Source organism: Diabrotica virgifera, chromosome 6 (assembly GCF_917563875.1).
Source record: "Diabrotica virgifera virgifera chromosome 6, PGI_DIABVI_V3a".
NCBI classification, from domain to species: Eukaryota; Metazoa; Arthropoda; class Insecta; order Coleoptera; family Chrysomelidae; genus Diabrotica; species Diabrotica virgifera.
The window spans coordinates 27241993-27268340 of NC_065448.1; the positions used below are offsets into that span (position 1 = coordinate 27241993).

Here is a 26348-nt window from a genome sequence, read left to right on the forward strand (position 1 = left end):
TGGGGGTTTTGATCTCTTAAATCCTCCCAAACTTTTGTGTATGTTCCAATTCAATTTTATTATTGTGGTACCATTAGTTAAATTCAATATTTTTGTTTCTTAGTATTTTTCAGATAAGGCAGTTTTTATCGAGTTGCGACTTCTTTTTTAATATGTCCACGTAAAAATTTTATGGGGGTTTTGTTCCTTTAAACCCCCCAAATGTTGTGTATGTTCCAATTAAACTATTACTGAGGTACCATTAGTTAAACAGAGTGTTTTCAAAACTTTTTTGCCTCTTTGTATTTTTTCGATAAGGCACGTTTTATCGAGTCTGGCTTCTTTTTTAATATGGTTCAAAATATACCTAAAAATGTAAAGCATAAATAAGTTTGCATATTATTACCAAGTCTCCATAATCGTACTTAACCATATACAAATATGTGGTGGATTTGACAAATATTCAAAATATTTCGATAAAAATTGACTTTTCGAAAAAGCAATAAGAGGCAAAAAAGTTTTTAAAACGTTGTTTAAATGGTAGGTACTACAATAATAATTAAATTGAAACGTGCACAAAAGCACATTGTTTTCGATACATTGGAAAAAATCACTTTTCATTTTGTAACTTCAAATGAGTGATAAAGGCACAGAGACTTAGATCACGAGGTCACATTGAAAGGATGCCAAAAACGAGGACTCCGAAAAGGGTACTAAACTACACTATAGCTTCAAGAAAGAGAAGAGGAAGACCGGAAAATAGATGGAAGCAAGAGGTCGAAAAAGATTTGGAAAGAATGGTGTTACAGGGTCAGAAAAGAAAAATGAATAAGAGGAAGGAATGGAGAAAAATCACATATCAAGCCAGAGAAGATCTCAGTACATAAAGAAACGTGAAAATGAAGAAAAAAACAAACTTTTCAAGCCATGGGCCTCTAAGGCCCTTGGTGCTATTAATATATAACTTCAAAGGGCTGTAACTTTTCTTTTGTGCACATTTGTACTAAGGTAAGTTAGGTCCAATCAAACTATTTTTGGTCCCAGGATATGTGATTAAATTTATGACCTGTATTTTTGTTACACCCTGTATATATATATAAAGGTTATATTTGGTTCTTGGGACATCAAAGTATATTTTTTAGACATTCCCTGGATATAGTCACTGATGTGACATACCTCCGATTTGTTTTTTCATGAGTTTTTTAAGAGAGACTAAAAACTTTTTTTATGGTCACCTCCTGTTTTCATATATTTTTTGACATGTTTTGTAGTAAATTCAACTATCTATTTACTACAAGACATGTCAAAATTTACATGTGAAAGCAGGAGATGATCCTAAAAATGGTTTTTCGTCTCCTACAAAATTCATGAAAAATCAGATAGGAGAATTTGTACATTACAATTCTCTGATGTTTGGGAAAAAGGGCTTAAGTCAGAAATGCACATCGATAATGTTTTGATGATTTCTGGACCAGAAAAATCGGCTCTTTTTATTGGTACATACAGTTTACGTCTACAACAGTTTTTTGCTGGTCCAGAAATCATCAAAACATTAGCAATGTGCAATTCTGACTTACGCCCTTTTTGCCAAACATAAAAAAAGCAATCTGGTCATAACTGACCAATGAGCAATTTTAATTTAACCTAAATTACTACTGTTTCTTAAAATGAAGAGCTTACCCGATAGCGTCTCTTATCTAATCTAACAAGATCGTGCACTATTCTAACATACACAGCCACATCACGCACTATGCTCTGCTTTTCACTATCACCTATCACTCAAACTAATAGTTCAAAAGGCTTTGTCCTCTTCAATCTTCTAGTTTGCCCAGTAGTATCGAGGAGCTGGATTTCCTCAATATCCTTGTACTTATTTAAGTTGTTTGTCGGGATTCCTGCTATCTTCTTGATGATTATATCCAGGTTCCATTCCTAGGTCTTAATATTTGTTTATAAAGTAATAACTTATTATGCACGGACAATGTTGAGTTTCTTCCAATTAGCAAATACACTTTTTATATCTTTATTTTGGTTATATATATCTGGTTTTTTGTAGACCACTTTCAGCTGATTCTAAAAAAAATTAAAATGAACGGTAATTTTTCTATTCTTTACAATTAAAAATCAAAATATTTACAGGTAATACATGCATAAATGATTCGTTTCATAAAGAAAATTGAAAACGGATTTTATAATACTTACATAATTGTTTAAGAGATCCAGCCATAGCCAAAACTAGCATACTAAACAGTACAGTTGAGTACAGCAAAAAAAGCCACTAATTTCCATTTTTCACCCCCTTATCGATGCATTTTTTTCCAATCAAAATTTTTACCAAATTAGGTTATCTTATGATGAAAATGAAATAATTGATGACTTGATGACCAATGACCACGCGACGCTACATAGATACTCGCGCGGCAAATTTGAAAATGAACGCAAATTGAATAGTATATGGCCTCTCTTAAAATCTTGTAATGGAAAATTTGACCCCTCCAGGAAGACATTGTACTATGTTCATAGAATATCTTGTGGTAACTTTCCACCCATAATTTAATCAGATAGATGTTCACGGAATAGAACGGTAGTACCTACATTCCTGGAATGTTTTGTGTTGTTAGGATTAAACTTTTATTTTATTTATTCTTGAATATTTTCTATTGTTAAACATTTGTAACCAATAATTTACAAATAAGATTTTCATTACATTACATAAAATCAAAAACATGTTTTGGATATTAAACTATATATAGTTTATAATTGTAATAATTGTATATACAATTTTGAATTAAGATTTAATCTTTTCGATTTAAACTACAGTAAAACCTGTGTTACCGGCCCCCTGCAAACACCGGCCACCTGTACTAACGGCCAGTTTAAAAATTCCCCAAACCAATTACAGTAAAACCTGTCAGTAACGGCCACTAAAAATGAAAAAGCTATTGGCCGATATAGAAAGGTGACCGGTATTGCCAGTTTTTGTAGTCTAAATATAATTGGTTTGGGGAATTTTTAAACTGGCCGTTAGTACAGGTGGCCAGTAACACAAGTTTTACTGTATATCTAGACTACAAAAACTGGCAATAACGGCCACCTTTCTATATCAGCCAATAGTTCTTTCATTTTAGTGGCCGTTACTGACAGGTTTGACTGTATTTCATTAACGTAAAGTTAACGCGTAAGTTAATATTTTATTGAATTATTTTGCTATTTGATCCCGTAATAATGTGTCCAATATAAAATATATAAGCGTTCATAAAACGTCCGTATTTCGTCCAGTATGGACGTCCAAAGGACGTTCAACGTCGGACGTCCATATTTATTCCGTCCGAAGGACGTCCAACGTCGGACGTCCAAAGGACGTCCATATTTATTCCGTCCGAAGGACGTCCAACGTCGGACGTCCAAAGGACGTCCATATTTATTCCTTCCGAAGGACGTCCAACATGGGACGTCCAAAGGACGTCCGTTTATAGTCCATGGACGTAAGGACCAAAAATGGACCTATTTTGGACGTCCAAAGGACGTCGTGTGCTATTAGGGATGTGGCTGAAGAAATGTGAAGAAATAGACACTCTTATGGGAGGAACAAAAAGCAGAGAAGCTTGGAGAACAATATCAAATACAAGACAAAACGTACAAGAAAGATGCCAGATATCCCTTATAAGTATAAACGAGTGGGAAACATACTTTAGAAACCTATTGCAAGAGAATAGACAGGAATATGTAAGGCAAACCATCATCGCCCCAAACAACCTGGAACAACTAGAAGATATAACTATTCAAGAACTAGAACTAACGTTAAGAGAAATGAAAAACAATAAAGCTCCTGGTCCTGGAGGTATTCCAATTGAACTCATTAAGCACAGCACGACACAGGCAAAAGAAATTTTAGTTGAAATATTCAACGGATGCCTTTCAGGCAATAGTGGCGTGCCCTCTGAGTGGAAAAACTCCATAACTACCCCTATATACAAAAACGGTGGTAGAAAAAATTGTAATAATTACAGAGGCATTAGTGTGACCAGCTCAGTTGGAAGACTGTACGGACGAATAATAAAGAAACGGATAGAAAAGGAGTGGCAAGATTCCGAAGAACAAAGTGGATTTAGGGCAGGTAGATCATGCACAGATAACATTTTCTGCATAAGGCAATTACTAGAAAAACGTTCTGCTAGAAATCTAGAAACTCACATGGTATTTGTAGACTTAAAAAAAGCATACGATACCGTTCCCAGAGAAAAAATGTTTGAGGTATTACAACAAACCACTTTAAATAGAAAATACATCCAAACAATAAAAGATCTCTATGCTAATGCAACAACAGCAATTAAAATTGGAACGAAACTTTCAAATACCTTTGAAACTTCGAAAGGCCTTTTGCAGGGATGCTGTCTGTCGCCCACTTTATTTAAAATTTACCTTACACATGTGTTAAAATATTGGACTAGGAAATGCCAAACAATGGGGATACCAGTAGGAGATTCTTATTTGTATACGTTGCTATTTGCTGACGACCAAGTTGTGATTGCTGCTGATAAAGATGACGCCAGTTACATGATTAGAAAATTGAAAGAGGAGTACCAAAAATGGGGTTTGGAAATGAGCATGGAGAAAACTGAATACCTTGTAGTCGGAGGTAATACTGAAGACTTAGAATTAGAAGGGGAATACATAAAAGGATGTGATGAATTTAAATATCTAGGTTCAATTTTTGACAAAAACTCCACATGCGATCAAGATATAGAATATCGAATAAGCCAAGGAAGAAAAGCTATAAAACAGCTAAATGGCATTTGGTGGAGTACAGGACTGCAAAATCAGACAAAGAAAAAAATCTACCAAACTATCGTGGAAGGAATTGTCCTGTACAACTCGGAAGTGTGGGAAGTAAAAGACCGACAAAATAAAAGACTTCAAGCTTTAGAAATGGACGCGCTTAGACGAAGCTGCAGAATATCTAAACTGCAGCATATCCCAAACGAAGAAATAAAAGAAAGAATGGAAGTAGAAAAGGATATTATAGACAGAATAGAACAAAAAAGATTAATATGGTACGGGCATGTCCAGAGAATGGGACCAACAAGATGGCCCAAGAAAATGATCCAGTATGTACCACCCGAGAGAAGAAAAAGAGGCAGACCGAAGAGAACATGGATACAAGATGTAGAGAAAGCAATGAACAGTAGACAACTCAACGAGGAAGATATTCGTGACCGAAAAGCATGGCGAATAGGATGCGGGAAACGGCGAATGCTGTAGAACACCCGATATATATATATTTAATGTCAATATGTTATTGTGTTTTTTATATGTAACATCAATTGCAGCAGAATACAAAGCAACAATGATCACATCCGTTTTTCACGATGTCCTCCTTGTTAGCATTCTCATCATAAAAAATATTTATCAGATATAAAATTTCTGACGATGCAGTTACTAACTTGAATTTTCCTTGATTAAAAAAAAGAGGAAGTTGTATCACACCCAGTAAAAATATATAAGAATCCAACGTATTTTCTTAGATGAGAGTGTTTAAAACTATTACAACTATAATAGATAGATTTTCCCTTTTCGCCTTTTTTTTTCAAAATATAATGTTATTGTCCGGAGCCAGAGAGTTGCATCAATATTATCAGTATATCCGTATCATTATTATTAATACAACGGTTTTGTCAGGTTCATATGTATGTTCGTAAAGAGCTATCTGCACTATTAATACGTCTGCATCTTCATCTACTACTTTAGTTCGGTACCCAGATTTGTTGAGCTCTGCGCATAAAAGTTGAATCATTTGCTTTTTATTTTTACTAACTGCTAAAAATATTTTGTGTTTTATGGATAAGATCGTGTTTTTAACCAATTTAATTTCTGGGCCTGAGTTAATTATTATTGTATATTTATATAAATAATATAATTTAATTAGTAAAATATAAGTAATTCTTACGAAATTATTGTAAAATTAAAGTAAGTAATAGCAATTAAACTGCGAATTTTTTCAACATGTTGCAAATTGAGATTCCATTCTAAAAAATAAAACGAAGCTATTTTCACCTTCACATTTGTTGGCGGTGGTTCACGAGTACCATCAGTTCACCGAGTCATGCCTTTTTATTTTTTTCACTGTATACGCAATCTATGAAGTGGGTCATAAAATATAGATTTTCTTAAACAACTTATCCAATTTGCAGCTCTTAGGGTCGGTTGTTCGAACGCTAATCAACAATGATCACTATCAAATATTTAATTACTGAGATTAGTTAATCAATTGACATAACAATTATTAACATAATTGATTAAATAATTTCATAGTTGTAATCAATAATTATGTTTTCAGCAACCCAATCAAAGTTGACATTGACAGTTGTTACAGTAATTAAATATTTGATAATGATCATTTTTGATTAGCGTTCGAACAACCGGCCCTTAATGTTTATAAACAATGGAAATATGATTAATTGAAAAAAAAATCTAACTTGATTTCTATTAGTCATATAAAATCCATTTTATTATTTTAATGTGTATTTTTTCACCAGCTTTTCAGTGAGCCTACATACGAGCGTGTAATATAAAAACTGTCAAAGTTATTTTAATTGTTTATAACCTAAAAAGTAGGGTCTTTTCAGACGGTTTTTTTAATAACAATTTTGATAAAATCTTAAAAATTTTTCAATACATCTTAAAATTAAAGTCAAATAATCGATTTCGATTTGTAAAATATCTCTAAAGTCACTGTTAGAGCAAGAACAGGTGTTTAAACAATTGCTCTCTGGGATAAACAAATTGAATAACTTATATACTATTTGGTCGATCTTGTTGAAATTTAGCACACTGAAATAACCCGTTAGTTGGCATAATTTAAGTAGTTAAATTAAATATCGTTCTGCAAAAAATACAGTTATTAATATTTAAAAATTAGTGCAAAAATGAGAGTTTTTTATAAGTATCTCGGTCAACTGTTTATATATTTCAATATGTGTCCCACCAAATTAAAGAACTTTTTAAGGTCTACAATATTTATTTAAAACATTTTTTTCTAAAATGTACAAAAAACGTTTTATATTAAAAAAACTGAGTTTTTCATTCTTTGTAACTGTTAAAAAAAGAAGAAGAAAAATTAGCTGTACGTCTTCACGGAATTATCATCATTTATCCCTCATCTAGCGTTTAAAACCTTCAAAACCCTGTTTAACATTTTTACGTGAAATCGATGATTTTTTTCCCTATTAACTGGTGTAAACTCACAAAATGATCGCGCAGTATTCGAAGATACTCCCTGGCAGTGTGACAGATTGTCCCGTCCTGCTGAAAACATTGTTATTTTAAGCTTGGACGGTTTTTGTGATCTTTTCCGTATGACCGAAAATGACCTGAGCACCATTCTGAAGCACCTCTAACATTATCACGACATGCCCAAACCTTATACCGACGTTCGCAAACTATCAGTACGTACGTATCGGTGCCTGACACATACAAATTTGAGGCATACGAATTTTAGTAGGTACTGTTTATTTGGCGCATACCTAGTCTTGTCGCCAGGGGGGTACAACGGCCTCCTTAATTCAGATGGACTTACCCAAGTTTTTTTTATACATTTTGACCCCCAGAATACGAATTTTTTGGGTAACAGTTGATCCGGATGTCGATAAGATTGTTATAGACAAAGAACTTGAGGAATTACATAACAGTGATTTCTCGCAAAACAAAACATTTTTTTGTATTTTTTGGGTCATTCTAGGCAAAAAATGTTCTGACAAGTTTTTTCGTAGGATGCATAGTTTTCGAAATAACCGCGGTTGAACTTTAAAAAAATCGAAAAATTGCAATTTTTGAACCCGAATAACTTTTGATTAAAAAATAAAGTAGCAATTCTGCTTACAGCATTTGAAAGTTTAAGTCAAATTATATCGGTTTTGATTATTTGCATTGCTAAAAATTTATTATTTTATTGTTAAACAAAGCTATAAACACCTAGTGCGTGAGTGATGTTTTCAATGATTTCTCATTTAAAATCGAACGAGTAGGTAGAGTAGCTACAAGTGCAAGCGAGGCAATTTCTACGTAGCATGCGTTAAAACGCATGTATTAGACAAGGGAAACACTATGTCTTTATAGCTTTGTTTAACAATAAAAAAATAATTTTTAGCAATGCAAATTACTAAAACCGATATAATTTGATTTAAACTTTCAAATGCGGTAAGCAGAATTGCTACTTTATTTTTTAATCAAAAGTTATTCGGGTTCAAAAATTGCAATTTTTCGATTTTTTGAAAGTTCAACCGCGGTTATCTCGAAAATTATGCATTCTACGAAAAAACTTGTAGGAATATTTTTTGCTTAAAATGACCCAAAAAATACAAAAAGATGTTTTGTTTTGCGAGAAATCGCTGTTATGTAATTCCTCAAGTTCTTTGTCTATAACAATCTTATCGACATCCGGATCAACTGTTACCCAAAAAATTCGTATTCTACGGGTCAAAATATATAAAAAAAACTTGGGTAAGTCCATCTGAATTAAGGAGGCCGTTGTACCCCCCCCCCCCCCCCTGGCGACAGGACTAACCGTATTACCTTTCTTTATTTTTACATTTATTTTCCCTTGCACTCAAATGTTTATATTATAGTCTGTTTGATTTTTAGGTTGTCTCCAAGGGAACAAGATGGAAATTATAGAGACAATAATTGAGCATTCATCTCAGGAGGAAAATTATATGAATCAACATGTGGAAGAAAAAACATTAAATAAAAATGTAAAAGTTGTGACTGGAAAAAAACCTTACAAGTGTGAAATTTGTTTTAAGCAGTTTAGTCAGGCACATTATTTAAAAACACATTTGAGAGTACACACTGGAGAACATCCTTACGAGTGTGAAATTTGTTTTAAGCAGTTTCGTGTAGCAGGTAATTTAAAAACACATTTGATGGTGCACACTGGAGAAAAACCTTACAAGTGTGAAATTTGTTTTAAGCGTTTTAGTCTAGAACATAGTTTGAAAAGACATTTGAGAGTGCACACTGGAGAAAAACCTCACAAGTGTGAAGTTTGTTTTAAACAGTTTACTCGAGAAAGTGATTTGAAAAGACATTTGAGAGTGCACACTGGAGAAAAACCTCACAAGTGTGAAATTTGTTTTAAGCCGTTTAATGAAGCAGGTAACTTAAAAACACATTTGAGAGTGCACACTGGAGAAAAACCTCACAAGTGTGAAATTTGTTTTAAGCCGTTTAATGAAGCAGGTAACTTAAAAACACATTTGAGAGTGCACACTGGAGAAAAACCTCACAAGTGTGAAATTTGTTTTAAGCAGTTTAGTCGAGTAGGACATTTGGAAAGCCATTTGAGAGTGCATACTGGGGAAAAACCTCACAAGTGTCAAATCTGTTTTAAGCAGTTTAGTGAAGCAAGTAGTTTAAAAACACATTTGAGAGTGCACACTGGAGAAAAACCTCACAAGTGTGAAGTTTGTTTTAAACAGTTTACTCGAGAAAGTGATTTGAAAAAACATTTGAGAGTGCACACTGGAGAAAAACCTCACAAGTGTGAAATTTGTTTTAAGCCGTTTAATGAAGCAGGTAACTTAAAAACACATTTGAGAGTGCACACTGGAGAAAAACCTCACAAGTGTGAAGTTTGTTTTAAACAGTTTAGTCAAGCAGGTAACTTAAAAACACATTTGAGAGTGCACACTGGAGAAAAACCTCAAGTGTGAAATTTGTTTTAAGCAGTTTAGTCGAGTAGGACATTTGGAAAGCCATTTGAGAGTGCATACTGGGGAAAAACCTCACAAGTGTCAAATCTGTTTTAAGCAGTTTAGTGAAGCAAGTAGTTTAAAAACACATTTGAGAGTGCACACTGGAGAAAAACCTCACAAGTGTGAAATCTGTTTTAAGAAGTTTAATGAAGCGGGCAATTTAAAAAAACATTTAAGAGTACACACTAGATAAAACCTCACAAGTGTTACGTTTGTTTTAAACAATTTAGTGAAGCAGGTAATTTAAAAAGACATTTGACAGTGCATACTGGAGAAAAGCCTCACACGTGTGAAATGTGTTTTAAGCTGTTTAGTGAAGCACATCACTTGAAAGGACATTTGAGAGTGCACACTAGAAAAAAGTCAAACAGGAAATGATCTTTTTTTTGTATAATATTTTGTTAATAAAAAAAAGTTGAATTCTTTTTATATTCAGTTACCTAACTGCGCTCCAAAATTAACGCATAATTTTAAAATTATAATTTAAGTTGTAATAAAAAATTTTTGTTTGTTCTTTTCTGCTTTATAGGCTATTGATTATATTCAAAATAAGATAGGTAAAAGGAACTACAACGTTAACGGGATTTTATTATATGGTCAATGGAACTCTAAATTTGAAAAAACCGCGGAGTGCTACCATTTAAATAGGTGCGTTTTTGAGAAAGGGGTGAATTAGTCCCTGGGCACAGGTTACATTAGGGTGACTTATATGCACTTTTGGTACAAACATATCTACATAGGAAATTTAACTTAAATTTCCTATCTAAATATCACTTTTTAAAGTCAATGATACTTTTTTTTACAAAAATATTCAAAACATAAAGTACAAAGAAACCCAAAAGAAATAAATTTTGTTTTTTGTCCCATAACTTTTGTCCACTGGGATATAGGTATAGACATTGCTTTACAGAAAAAAAACCTACATATTTTTTCTTTAAAATATTGTTTAGTAGAGGTAATTAGGATTTGTAGTTTTCGAAATATGATTTTTCAAAGTTCTCCACTCACAGCAACTTTGGGCAATTTTCCTTGTTATTTCGCAAATATTGTTCTGTAACTTTTTTCTACGTAACTTTAGGTATATGCAATGGTACACGTAATAGGAATAGAAATCAATTACTATTAAAATGGTCTACTCCATAACGTTGTACGACTTTTTTTAAAGAGATTATGGTTTTTCAAAGTTTTATACTTTTAGCCATTTTTAATAATATAATAAAAAATAAAATAATATTGTTATATAATATAGTATATATTGTATACATAATATTATATTATACATTATATATTATATAATACCTAATATAAAAAAATATTATTTTTTTTCATATTTTACGATTATTTTTTAAATTTCTCATTATAAATTTTTCGTTCGTGTACATGAATATACTTACTATAATATATATTGCTCAATAAAGGGGGCTTATTTTCTGTTCTTTAAAATGGTGTATCATCTATATTTAAATAATGGAAACCGAGTGATTCTTTGATATTTTTTTAACTGTATTATTTAAAATTATTTCTTTTACAAAAATTACATAAACATTAGACTTAGGAAACATCGCTTTAGTTAAAATTATTTAAACGTTGACATTTAAAAAATTTTCAAAATCAAAGTTCATCTCTTCGTTAGCATTAGCTTCAATATCTTCCTCTGACCCCCCAGTTATCTTAGAGTTCCCACAATTAGTACCCATGCACATGCACCCTTTGCAGAATATTGAACAACTAATTCCTATCTTCCTACAATCGCAGTTTTTTGTACATCCTTTGGTACATTTACATGCTATTTTTTCAAGCAAATCTTGTGGTGCAGAAGCTTTGACAGTAAATATTGGAATTAATCCATATTTTGAAGATTTCCCGGCCGAGTCAAGCGGATCCAAAGTATTACTTATAAAAAATAAGATACAATCATAACACATAATCACATAAAAAGTTATAATGAGAAACTTAAAAAATAATCCTAAAATCAAAAATCGTTGCAAGTACTTAGTACATTTTGAAAAAGCATATCTTATTCAAAAATAATCTTAGAATTTTTTATAATACACCATTTTAAAGTAAACAGAATAAGCTTTCTCTTTTTATTATATATTATATACCTAAATGTAGAAAAAATAGTTATAATGGGAAATTTAAAAAATAATCGTAAAAAATATAAAAACTCGTTAAAAGTATAAAATCTTGAAAAAGATAACCTCTTTAAAAGAAGTCGTACAACATTATACAGTAGAACATTTCAAAGCTAATTGATTTCTGTTCCTCTTACAGGTACCATTGCATATGCCTAAAGTTACGTATAGACCAGGGCGCATCCGTAAAAATATTGGTACATTTGGACGTTGAGAGGTGACTCAAATTTTTTTGCAGAAATTGCTTGAACATAACTCAAATAATAATATTTGATTTATCCTCCCTCTCAAAAAGTTCCGGAACATTGTTTAAATAATCAAAATGTCAAAAAATGAAGGAAAAATTCGATTTTTTTCTTCGTTTTTTGATTATAACTTCAAAAGTATTCATTTTCGAGAAAAGTTGTATTGGCATAAAAGTTGCGTAATTAAATTTGCTACAATATAGAATTGCTTAAATATTAAAAAAATAGTCACCCTTGTTGCAAAATAGCAATAATTGCGAAAAAATCATATAAAAACAAGTATTCGCATTTTACGTTTTTCAACCATTTATGCTAGACTTAGCACCTTCATATTTCACCCAGAAAAACTTTATGAGTAAATCAATACTGTAAATTTCAATAAGATCAGCTCAATAGATTTTGCAAAATAAATTTTGCAATCCAGCTTTCGCAAAAAAATTCATTTTTTCAAAATGTTACAGAACTGAAACTAAAGCAGATAGCAAGTCGAATTTTTTTTTGCATATAGAAGTGTACTGTACCTTTTATTTTCAATTTGCAAAATTAAAATCGATTAACTACCACGGCGTCAGGAATTTTTTTAAATAAACATTAATTATTGGTGCTACGCGCAGGACAGCGGATAGTTTGCTCTGATTGGTCATTCCAGTGACCTTTGATAATGATTGATACATTTTAATTTTTATTACATTTCGATATAAATAAATAAATTTGTTTATTGCAAAATAAAAACACATACTCTATCCTTTGAAATAACACTTTTTTTAGCAAAAACTTTCTTTGTTCATATATGTTAACTTATAGAATAAAAGTTTATTATTTTTAAACATATGCAATTGTTTAAACAGTATTTCACAAACAATAATAAAATTAGTTTGATTTTTGTAGAATTAAAATTTTAAAATACAACAAAATATAGAGTTAGAACAGGAGCGTCATTTGAAATTTTGATAGGGGGGGGGCAAGCATATATACAATACATTTATATGCAAACATAATACAAAATTGATCTATTTTTTGTAAATTTCAGTAATTTTCAGGGCCAGGGGGGGGGGGCAAATGCCCCCCCTGCCCCCTATCAAATGACGCCCCTGAGTTAGAAAATAATATATTAGATAAAGATTGGAAGAAATTTTGGTGGAAATCAACTTGTGTGAATCGAACACCGCTGTCCTGCGCGTAGCACCAATAATTAATGTTTATTTAAAAAAATTCCTGACGCCGTGATAGTTAATCGATTTTAATTTTGCAAATTGAAAATGAAAGGTACAGTATACTTCTATAAGCAAAAAAAAATTCAACTTGCTATCTGCTTTATTTTCAGTCCTGTAACATTTTGAAAAAATGAATTTTTTTTGCGAAAGCTGGATTGCAAAATCTATTGAACCAATGTTAATGAAATTTACAGTATTGTTTTACTGTATCATAAAGTTTTTCTGGGTGAAATATGAAGGTGCTAAGTCTAGCATAAATGGTTGAAAAACGTAAAATGCGAATACTTGTTTTTGTATGATTTTTTCGCAATTATTGCTATTTTGCAACAAGGCTGACTATTTTTTAAATTTTTAACCAATTTTATATTGTAGGAAATTTAATTACGCAACTTTTAAGTCAGTACATCTTTTCTCGGAAATGAACACTTTTAAAGATATAATCAAAAAACCAAGAAAAAAATCGAACTTTTCCTTCATTTTTTGACATTTTGATTAATTAAACAATGTTCCGGACCTTTTTGAGAGGGAGGATAACTCAAATATTATTATTTGAGTTATTCTCAAGCAACTTCTGCAAAAAAATTTGAGTCACCTCTCAACGTCCATCTCAAAACAGATGGGCCCTGGACTAGTAGAAAAAAGTTACAGAACAATATTTACGAAATAACAAGGAAAATTGCCCAAAATTGCTGTGAGTGGCGAACTTTGAAAAATCATATTTCGAAAACTTTAAATCCTAATGACCTCTACCAAACATCATTTTAAAGAGAAAATATGTAAGTTTTTTTTCTATAAAGCAATGCCTATACCTATATCCCCGTGGACAAAAGTTATGGGACAAAAAACAAAATCTCTTTCTTTTGGTTTTCTTTGTGCTTTTTCTTTTGAATATATTTTTGTAAAAAAAAGTATCTTTGACTTTAAAAAGTTATATTTAGATAGGAAATTTAACCAGGAACAATTTTTATGTAGACGTGTTTGTACCAAAAGTGCATAGAACTCACCCTAATGTAACCTGTGCCCAGGGACTAATTCACCAATTTCTCAAAACGCACCCCTTTAAATGGTAGCACTCCGCGGTTTTTTCATATATAGAAATTCATTGACCATACCATATGAAATGATAAAACCCCGTTAACGTTGTAGTTCCTTTCTATAGTACATAATCAATAGCCTATTATGGCTGCTTTTAGAACATCTGGAATAAAAAACTTATGATAATTAACATAATTGATTAATTAATTACTAATTAACATGACAATTATTAACATAATTGATAAACTAATCAATTAATCTCATAATTGTAATCAATTATGTTTTCAGCAACCCAATCAAAGTTGACATTGACAGTAATTAAATATTTGATAATGATCAGTTGTTGATTCCATTTTTGATTAGCGTTCGAACAACCGCCCCTCAGTGTGAGTGTAGGCACGGAAAGGGAGGACTGCTGTCGCAACTTTACCATGCGTAAGAGTGAAACAGCACTGAGCCAAATAAAAAAGATGGCGTCGTCACTTCGCTCTGAATGACACTCTGTCTATGATAAGATATAAGTCTATGGTTTATTCATAGGTACTATAGGTAGGTATAGACAAAGAAGTACCTACACCTACCTACAGGGTGGGGCATTAGTGTGACAAAGTCCAATTACTCGCTTGTCGTAAGAGATACAAAAAAAGCTATTTACAGAAAAGTTGGCGCACGGGTAGGACCATAATTTAAAAATATTTTCAGATATACAGGGTCACCCATATTAAGAGGGTGACACAAACTTATGTTTTTTTAAATGGAACACCCTGTATATTTTTACATGTTTGGATTCTCCTCGATGTCTTCTTTCTCAAAATATAGGGTTTTGTAATATTATACGAGGTAGATTAAAAGATAATTACGTTTTATTGTTAATTTCGTAGCAATATTCACACCCTGTAGAATTGTAGTGATTTCACATCAAAGTTTCTATTTATGGTCAAACGATTTTTAATATAGTCTACTATTGTTAAACATTAATAATAGAGCGAAAAGTTTAATATTAATATACAGGATTGGTCAAAACTCGGAATGAGTATTTTCTGAGTTTTCTTAAATGGAACACCCTGTATTTTAGTATTCTAATGAAATGATATTTCATGGTACTTTCTTATTTCTTAAGCATTCCCTATACCTAAGTGCTTTAATTTTTGAGTTATTCGTGATTCTTTAAGCCAAACATTAATTGCAAAAAAAATTACGTTAAGTTTTATTAGGTGGCTGTGCAAATATTCAATCAAAAATAATTTTTCAAAAAAAAAGTAGGTATTAATCTAGACTGATCCTTAATTTATTAATGTTGGATGAGATATCCAAATACCTACGTAGTTAAAATTGTTGGTGCGTAAAATGTGAATAAAAACATACAAGATTCTACCTAGTTGGCTATGACAATAAATTTGTTAAAACATTAGCCATTATACTATATTTATAGTTCCAGTTGCTTCGTTACCATTACTAATATTAATTTTTTTAATAATTAACTGATGAGTAATTGATTAAAACGGTTTTTATGCTAGGAGAATATAACACAAATGTGCTACTAGCAATAAGAATTTTTCTTCAGCAATTCCCTGATACACGAAAACTAAGAAAAGAATCTTGAAATAATACTAAAACGGTTTCAACGGACTGGATATTTAAATTAACAGAAACCTGATCGAATAAAAACGATTGTAAATGAATGAAATGAATTAAATGCAATCCATAGTGCAACTGAGGATCTGCATATTAGGAAGAACGTTCTTATAATCTAACTATCTAGATCTAGACTGTTGAAATCGTTTTAGTGTACTTTCAAAAGTTTCTCTTCTTGGTTTTCGTCTATCAGGGAATTGCTGATGAAAAATTCTTATTGCTAGTAACACATTTTTTTATACTTTCCTAGCACAAAAATTATTTTGATCAGTTACTCATTAGAAAAATTCATATTAGTAATGGTAACAAAGCAACTTGAACTATAAAGATAGTATAATGTCAAATGTTTTAGCAAATTTATTGTCATAGCCAACTAGGTAGCATCTTGTATCTTTTTATTTATATTTTACGCACCAACAATATTAACTACGTAGGTATTTTAATATCATATCCAAAATTAAAAAATTGAGGAACAGTCTAGGTTAATATCTACTTTTTTTTCGAAAAATTATTTTGGATATTTGCACAGCCACCTAATAAAATTTGCTTAAATGCTTAAGAAATAAAAAAGTACCATGAAATATCATTTCACTTGAATACTAAAGTACAGGGTGTTCCATTTAAGAAAACTCAGAAAATACTCATTCCTAGTTTTGACCAACCCTGTATATTAATATTAATAACTCTAACAAGAAGTAAAACCACTTCTATGTAAATTGGTATATTTATTAAAACTTAAAAATCCCAATGGATTGAATAAAATATGTCCAATTCAGAACGTTTTCAGACCTATCGGTCCATCATCAGTGAATCTACAATAAAATAAGTAATCCCACTATTAGAATTGAAAGATGGTTGAAATTTTTAAAAAGCTAAAAATGTGGTTAGATTACTTACGTGCATACTTGCTAAATAGCCCCAGAACCAAACAATGGTTGAATTTAAAATTCAATTTACATTATTTAAAAATAATATTAAACAGGCTAAACGCCGATGTTACAGGATATTGCCTATGGGAACATGGTGAAACCCTACCAAAACCTCAATCAACCATCTTAGGCCAACTTTGACTATAAAGTGACACTAGTGTGTAAGGAACTGTTTGAAGTGACATTGACAGTAGAGAAAAAGGTAGTCGATTTTCAAAGTTAATTAACCAAAAGGTCATGACCCACAACAAATGATAAAAATTTTAATATCTGAAAATGTCTAACATTTTAAATCTATTGGTTATTGAAAAGAAATTGTGATATACAAAATTAATTTAGAATATAAGATTATTTATATTGACTGTATACTATAACATTAGATTGATCAAATTGATAGAAAGAAAGTTAAGCTGCTGTCAATAAGATAAAAAGATAAAAATAGATGAAGGTGAGAGAAGAGAAAAAATCAGTATTAGTTGGAATGTTATTGTACAAAATGAATAAATTGGTAGGCAATTTAATCTAGTCTATATTGTATTGGTGGTTGTATATGTAAAAGGAAAATATTGTTATTTAAAAATAAATGCAAATTTTTGTAAATAATGGATTTGAGTTAGGATACAGTCAAATAATTAAAAGTGTGTAATATGTGAATGAAAAAGAATTGTAATTATTATGAGATGTTTTATTTTTAATTTTATTTCAAAAGTTTTGAGAGAATTCTTGTGACAAAGTGAGGGTATGTGAAGTTAGAGATAAAGAAAAGTATGATTATATAGTATTTTTACTACAAAAACGTTATTACGTAGGTCAAAATTTTTGACGTAAGAGAACTGTCAAAACATTAGAATGTGACTTTTCATTATTGCCGTGTTTATAATAAACATAGCAATAATGAAAAGTCACATTCTAATGTTTTGACAGTTCTCTTACGTCAAAAATTTTGACCTACGTAATAACGTTTTTGTAGTAAAAATACTATAGCTGTTAAGTCCAGTTGATACAAGAATGAAAATAATATTGAAAGTGTACTGAATAAAATAAAACCAAAGTAAGAAAAAGAATATTGATATAATTTAATTGTAATGATAATGGATCTGAATGTGAGAACTGAAATTAAGTGATGGGATGTTAGTTGGAGGTAAAAATTTTCTTGGAAAAAGTCAAAGACAAAAAGTAGAGGGCTGTGGTGTAAGGTATAAAGACAAGAATTTTAAGGGAAAGAGAGGGATAAATCCCTATTTTTGTTTTTTTTTCCGACTTTTTGTAAGCTTTGTCCATAAAATTGTAAAATTTTCAGTGACAATAAAGCATATTTCTATTCGATTCTATACAAGCGTTTTTGCTTCATTTGTCGCGGGGGAAAGGGGCCCCGCGACAAACTTTGATATGGGGCCCCCGTGGGGCTAGCTACGCCACTGTTTAAAATTAAAATTTTTCATTATTCAAGGGATTGTCTACCTTGACTTGTACGTGGCACAGATCAACAATTCTTGATTATATGCTGTCTAATGTATAAATGTCCTCTTCCGCCTCACTATCTATAAAATTAACACTATCTTTATGTGCCAAACAGACCCTAGCCAAATGCCCCTTTTTTACATATATTACAAATGTAATCTTTATATTTACAACTATTTTTGTGTTTATTTCCACATATCTTACATTTTGACATCTGATTGACACTTCTCAAACTCACCATCTGCTCCATCGTCGCCTTTTCATCCTCTTCGCATAATCTGTCGAGAATTTTACTAGGACACATACCACTCACGAACTTATTTAGCAGCACTTTGGTTAGATCTGCCCCAAACTTGCACGTAACTGCAGCACTTCTTATCCTAGCATACCAGTCAGCTATTTTTTCCTCAGTTTCTTGCCGCAGGTCAAAAAATGTACATCTTTCTCTCCATGTACTCACTTGACCTCCGTAATGGGTAGCTAATAACTTTGATAATTCTGCAAATGTTTTGGTTTTGGGAGCTTCTGGAAAACATAGATCTCTCAACAAGGTGTATGTGGGTGCACTCACCGAACTGATTAGGATCGCTACTTTAATAGCTTCCTCTTCAACCCCATTTGCCACAAAATGTTGTTCCAATCTTTCTTCGTAAATATTCCACGTTTGTAAATCTGGAATAAATTCTTCGAACTTTTTGTTCGCCATCTTGATTCACTAACAAAGGTACCGGACATCGGTTTACATAAAACAATTAGTCAGTGGCGGCCCGTGACCTCAGTATGCGGGTAGGCTACACATATAACGTTTAACAATTAACCTCGCTTTAAATTTTTAATTATCTATAAATCTACACTTACCGGCAGAAAAAACCGCCACCCCAAAAAATGGGCCATTTTTAATGTCTTGTATTTCCTAAACCTCATATCCGATTTAAGTAATTCTTTTAATATGTTATAGCCTTATTCTTTAACAATATCCCTGTAATAATATTGTTGCTAGACAGGTACATTGTCATTGTATACAGGGTGTACGAATCAAACTGTGTTTTTTTTCTTAAACTTTGGAACACCCTGTGGAATGTTCTAGCTTTTATAAAATACTGAAATTAAAACCCAACTATAGCCTCAGGTTTTCTTAACATTACGTTTTTTGTTTCATTCGCTTATGTTGGATAATAAAAAAGTTAGACACTTTAACAACTACCCCTGCTTTTCGTCAATACAGGGTGTTTTTTAAATAAGTACGGCAAACTTTAAGGGGTAATTCTGCATGATAAAATAATGACAGTTCGCTTTATAAACGTATGCCCGCAAATGCTTTGTTTCCGAGATAGGGGGTGTTGAAATTGTTCTTACAAACTAACGATTTATTTATTGCTCTAAAACGGTTTGTGATATGCAAATAAAATTTGGTAGATTTTAAGAGGTAGTTATTGCGCATTTTTTGGCATACAATTAAGAATTTTAAATTCACCATTGACGTGCATACGGGATATATCTAAAATGTTTATACCCGTATGCACGCCAATGGTGAATATAAAATTCTTAATTGTATGCCAAAAAATGCGCAATAACTATCTCTTAAAATCTACCAAATTTCATTTGCATGTCACAAACCGTTTTAGAGCAATAAATAAGTCGTCAGTTTGGAAGAACAATTTCAACACCCCCTATCTCGGAAACGAAGCATTTACGGGCATACGTTTATAAAGCAAACTGTCATTATTTTATCATGCAGAATTATCCCTTAAAGTTTGCCGGACTTATTTAAAAACACCCTGTATTGACGAAAAACAGGGGTAGTTGTTAAAGTGCCTAACTTTTTTATTATCCAACATAAACGAATGAAACAAAAAACATAATGTTAAGAAAACCTGAGGCTATAGTTGGGTTTTAATTTTAGTATTTCATAAAAGCTAGAACATTCCACAGGGTGTTCCAAAGTTTGAGAAAAAAACACAGTTTGATTCGTACACCCTGTATACAATGACAATGTACCTTTCTATCAACAATATTATTACAGGGATATTGCTAATGAATAAGGCTATAACATATTAAAAGAATTACTTAAATCGGACATCAGGTTTAGGAAATACAAGACATTAAAAATGACCCATTTTTTGGGGGTGGCGGTTTTTTCTGCCGGTAAGTGTATATAATATAACACAGTTCGTCAGTTTAACTTTAAATTATCCAAATTGTATTGAAACACAATAAAAATATAATCGACCACTGATAAATTTTATTCGACAAATAACTATTCACAGATTTATTTCTCGTTGGTGAATTATTACTAAATTAATATAAAATTAAAATGCCCTTCAATAGACCGATCTCAAATTTACCTGTTTATTATTCACTTTTCATAAACAAATTTAAATTGTCCTACCTATTTTTATTAAATACTTAACCTACTAATAACAGCCAAAATAAAAAAACAATTTAAAGCAGCTTCACAACACACAAGAGAAACAACTGATACAATTTTGTAGGCTAGTTCGGCTAAAAGATTCTGTGCCTATCCGCCTGCTTTAAAAATTCGTAGAGTCGACCCTCCCGCTAAGGACAAGTTCGCGTAAAGAGAGAGAGATTCTGACGATTCGGTCACAGCATAGAAAACGCAACAGCAGTGACACACTAGTAGGCGGGAAAAGTTCGCGCACTATTACGGCGCAGATCGTCGGCCATTTTGTGCGTAGTACCAGACAATGTAGAAAATCGACAGTGTTGCCGATTTGTACATAATTATCAGATTTACTTAACTTTTATGACATTCTGATAATATTAAATATTTTTTAACATAATTTTATACGTATGCCTGTAAGAATTATGTCAATAATGGGACATAACACAAAATATTGACGATGAATGGCGATTGTATTGTTAATCTTTTACATAAATTCCAGAAATTATTCAAAAAGAATCTCTCACGAGTAATAAAGTTGGTGACATCGGCAACACTGATGAACTAACACATCACATCACCACTGAGATGTACTACGCGAAAAACGGCGACCCTGTACTTTTCAACTTCAAAGGCGGCATCAGGGAGTGTCCTTGCTGGTTTCGTTTATTATGCTGTGATTCGGTGTTGTCGTCGTTCTATTTCAGGCTACTTTTCCAAGTGCCTGACCTAGGAAGAATATAGAATCATAGAATAGAATCTTATGCACTACTACTGATACTACAAGGGGCGTACAATAATTATTATAACTTCGGAGAAAATTTTTGGATATTTTTATAATAATTTGGATAATTTTTGCTTTTTTATTGTAGGTATTGTGTCAAAATTTATAAATTACAATTTTGAAATAAGTAATTTATATTAATAATTTATATTATTGCACTACTTTTGAAGAGGGTAGGCGGCGCCTACCTTGCCTACCCCGACGGGCCGCCCCTGCAATTAGTATTTACTTCGTTACCACTTTTATCCTCGTCGCCATTGATATGTCCTTAAGTACCTTAACCATTTGTTTAATAAGACCTATTGTTTAATAAGACCACTGTCGATGGAATAATTCATATTTATTACTAACATGTCATTCAATACATTTTACATTCAGTTTTCTACCACTCCTGCTTGCCCCGTTGTTCTGCATGGAACCTCATCGCAGAGTAAGTGTCAGATGGTCATCTCTCTCAGAGCTACCAACTCACTTTAAGCTATGTTTACACTTAAAACATCCCAACTTATCACATTTCACTAAACAGTCATATATAAAATTTAGGGGGTACAGAGTATATTCAACTGTACACCCAGATAATGCAGCTAAAGGAGGAAGCGCTATTATAATTAAAGATAACATCTTGCATCATGAGGAATTAAAATATGCAACTGAACACATACAAGCTACAACAGTTTGTGTAAAGATGAAAACAGATATCATAAATATAAGTTCAATATATTGTCCTCCTAGACACTCCATTAAAAGAGAACAATACAAGGAGTTTCTGAACACTTTAGGAAAAAGATACATCATCGGTGGCGACTTTAATGCAAAGAATACCCACTGGGGCTCTAGGCTAACTACAGCTGAAGGAAAAGAACTATTGTCAGCTGTTAAAGAACAAAAGGGTGAAGTAATATCTACTGGTAGACCACCATACTGGCCTACCGATAGGAACAAAATTCCAGACCTGATAGATTTCTTTATTTACAAAAATATCTCAGCTAACTATCTAGATATCAATGATGGCTGCGACATGAACTCTGATCACTCACCGATAATTTTAACTATGAGTGATACAGTACTTAATCAAAAAAGAGTTCAATCCAATATTGACTAATAAAAAAACTGGCTGGGGGAGCTTCAAAATAAACATTGAACACAAAATTAATCTTGCTGTGCCATTGAGAAACACCAGGCAACTTGATGACGAATTAGAATATTTTATAAAAACTATCCAACAGGTAGCTTGCGAGAATACTCCCACAATAACTCCCAGAACAAAAGAGAACAATTATCCAAAAGAAATCAGAGAACTGATATTAGACAAAAGAAAGTTAAGAAAAAAATGGCAGCAATACAGAGCTCCACGAGACAAAACTAGTCTATATAATGCTACACAAAAACTAAAAAGGGAGATACAGAATATAAAAAATTCAACAATTGATTCTTTTTTAAGTAATTTAACAGCTGACCAGAACACAGATTATTCGTTATGGAAGGCAACAAAAAGAATGAAGAGACCAATTATTCATTCTCCTCCTATCAAGTTGGAAAACGGTAACTGGGCTAGAAGTAACGAACAGAAAGATTTGCAGATCATTTAGAAAGCACGTTCAAATCCAACGACAATGATGGTGAAGAGCTGAGATGGGAAGAACCATTCCAAACGGAAGAAAGAATAATGTTGACATCAGTTAGAGAAGTATCAACAGAGATAAGAGAGAATGTAAATTCTAAGAAACCTCCAGGATATGATCTCATAACAGGAGAACTATTAAAAAATCTCCCAAGAAAAGCCATAGTTAAGCTGACAAACCTAATAAATGCTGTTTTTAGATTGAGATATGTTCCGAGAGTCTGGAAAGTAGCCGAAGTCATTATGATCGCTAAATCAGGTAAACCTCCTAATGAAGTGACATCGTATCGACGAATATCACTCCTTCCAGTGATGTCAAAATTATTTGAAAAACTCCTATTGAAAAGATTAAAACCCATAATAGAAAGAAAAAATCTTATACCAAATCGTCAATTTGGTTTCAGAAATAAACATTCCACTATATATCAAGTTCACCGAATAATAAATATAATAGAAAAAACATTAGAAGAAAAGAAAGTCTGCTCTACAATCTTCTTGAACGTAGCACAGGCATTTGATAAAGTCTGGCATGAGGGTTTAAACTATAAACTAAGAACGTTCATGCCTAAACAGTATTTGGAAGTCCTAGAATCATACATTGCGAATAGATATTTCAGAGTTAAACAAGAAGAAGTGTACACCGATTTAAGGGAGATCAAAGCTGGCGTGCCATAAGGGAGCGTATTAGGTCCGGTCCTGTACCTATTGTATACGTGTGACATTCCAGAACTAGAACAGAACACTATTGCCACCTTCGTTGATGATACAGCTATACTAGCGATAGGAGACACTAGCGAAGAAGCGACTGATAAGTTGCAAATCTCAGTAAATACAATACATACCTGGACCAGAAAATGGCGAATAAAATTAAATGAGTGTAAATCGGCACACATTAACTTCACAAATAAAAAATAGAAAATTTCCCAGTTAGAATAAATGATACCCAAGTTCCTTATGCAACATAAGCAAAATACTTGGGCATCACCCTAGACGCGAGACTGCGCTGGAAAGTCCATGTCAAAAAGAAAAGAGGGGAGCTAGATATGAGGTATAAGAAATTGTATTGGATGATTGGAAAAAATTAAACATTATCCATTCATAATAAATTATCCATTTATAAACAAGTACTGAGGCCAGTATGGGTATATGGGTGCCAACTCTGGGGCTATACCAAAACTAGTAACCTACATATTATCCAGAGATTTCAAAACAAAGTACTGAGGAACATTGTTGATGCTCCTTGGTATATCCGTAACAGCAAACTCCACCAGGACCTGGGCATGGAAACTGTGACCGAAGTAATCAAGAGAACAGCAGCAAGTCACGAGCAGAGGCTGCATAGTCATGTGAATGTCGAGGCAATCCAGCTTCTTGACAACACTGAACTAAAGAGAAGACTCATGCGGACAAAGCCATTTGAGTTAGTAAATGTGTAACAGTTTAGTGTAAAAAGCAGAGCATAGTGCTGTGATGTTATTGCATGTTAATTGTAGTGCATTAGTTGATAGATATAATAAGAGTAAGCCATAGGGTATGCCCTTAGACTTAAGTATTTATTATTAAGTTAGGTCAGAGAATAACTGATAATTGATCATTTGTGACCAGATAGCAGTATGCATACATCGTACAGGTGTTATAATAAAAAAAATCTCGCACCTCCACCAGTTTCATTTCTTTTTATCTCACAACTTAATATGTTTTCCATCTTTTGCGTTATTTTTGCCGGTTATTAGCACGCTCATCACTGTGTCTTTTTTGCTCTCATACAAGAAGGCATATATTATTTTTATATGAGTTGGGATCAAAATATTATTATAACAAGCTATTTTTATAATTCTGGAATTTTACAAATTGAAATTTTTTTATGCAACCGTTACGAACGTTTTTAATGTGACATATATCGTCTAATGGTCAAACTTTTTCGGAAATTCTGTCTAGTTTAGTGATACTCGTATATTACTCTCGGCTAATTAGCAAAATACAAGGAATAGCTATTTGTATAACAAGGGAGGAAAGTGTTACTTTTCCTCCCGAGAATGAAGTTTACTGCCCGACGCGTAGCGGAGGGCAGTAATCATTCAAGGGAGGAAAAGGCACTTTACTCCCATGTTATACATATGGTTTTTCCACCTTCCTCAAATAACAAGTCATTTTTTCATTTTTACTTAATTTATTTATGTAACTAACCAACAAAATTTATTAGAACTAAAACTAACAAGTAGGTACAATATAACTGTCAACTGTCAAATATAAGTCAAATTATTAATGTAAACATTGTTAAATCAAAATAACAATTTACTGTTTTTTACCAGTCTGCAAAATACAGGATGTTTTATAAATAAACGTTAAAATGTATAGATACTTCGTAATAGAAAATAGATATTGTACAGGGCGTCAATAAGTTATATTTCATGAATGAAATACCATTACGTCACTTTTACTTTTCCTCCCTAGGGAGGAAAAATATTTTCCTCCCTAGGGAGGAAAAGTACAACTTTGCTCCCTACAATCAGGTCCGGAAAAGTATACTTTCGGTAGAGGTAGGTGGAAAAAGTTATTTACCAGCAATTTTATTGCTGGAATCGAATTTTATTATTGTATGTATTAATAATATAGATATGCAAAGTCCGCATATAGTGTGCTACTTTTTTTATAAACAAAATGGCGCCCGAAAATCGTGTTTTTTTTAATTTTTGCTCTATAACTCCAAAGATTTTAACTTTAGACCAAAAATACCCAAATAAAAATTCACCGCAATTAAATTCTGCATAGAGACGTGTTTTTTCCGATTTACTTCGATGAAAACTTTCCCCGGAAAAAGCGGGTTTTTCCAACAAAATCTTTAATTTTCAACTAAACTTTTAGATAAGTAGTTGTTAATCAATAATTAAATAACTTGGTAACGTAAAGCCCTTTCCGTATATATTATAATTCCAGAAGTCTATGGAAATTGAATGAACAGGTTAGCAACAATTAAAATGTTAATTAAAAATTTACGGTCGCTATAATAACGACAATAATTAAGATGCATAAGAATAACTATGAGTTTTTCATAAAAAGACACTATACCTATCTAATGTACATTACAGAATTGAAATTGGACTATTTAAGCGGCCTCGGGAATATTTTAAAATTATAAACAATTTTTTGGTTT

General features: G+C 32.1%; 1 protein-coding gene across 1 annotated transcript in view; it reads left to right on the top strand.

Moving 5' to 3' along the window:
• Positions 1–10160, top strand: part of LOC126887392 (zinc finger protein 235-like) — a 72027-nt gene extending 61867 nt beyond the window's left edge. The window contains exon 3 of the mRNA XM_050654895.1: positions 8620–10160. Coding sequence (XP_050510852.1) covers positions 8620–9689 — 1070 coding nt within the window. The 3' untranslated portion in view covers positions 9690–10160. The remainder of the gene's footprint in view (positions 1–8619) is intronic.
• Positions 10161–26348: the final 16188 nt, after the last annotated feature.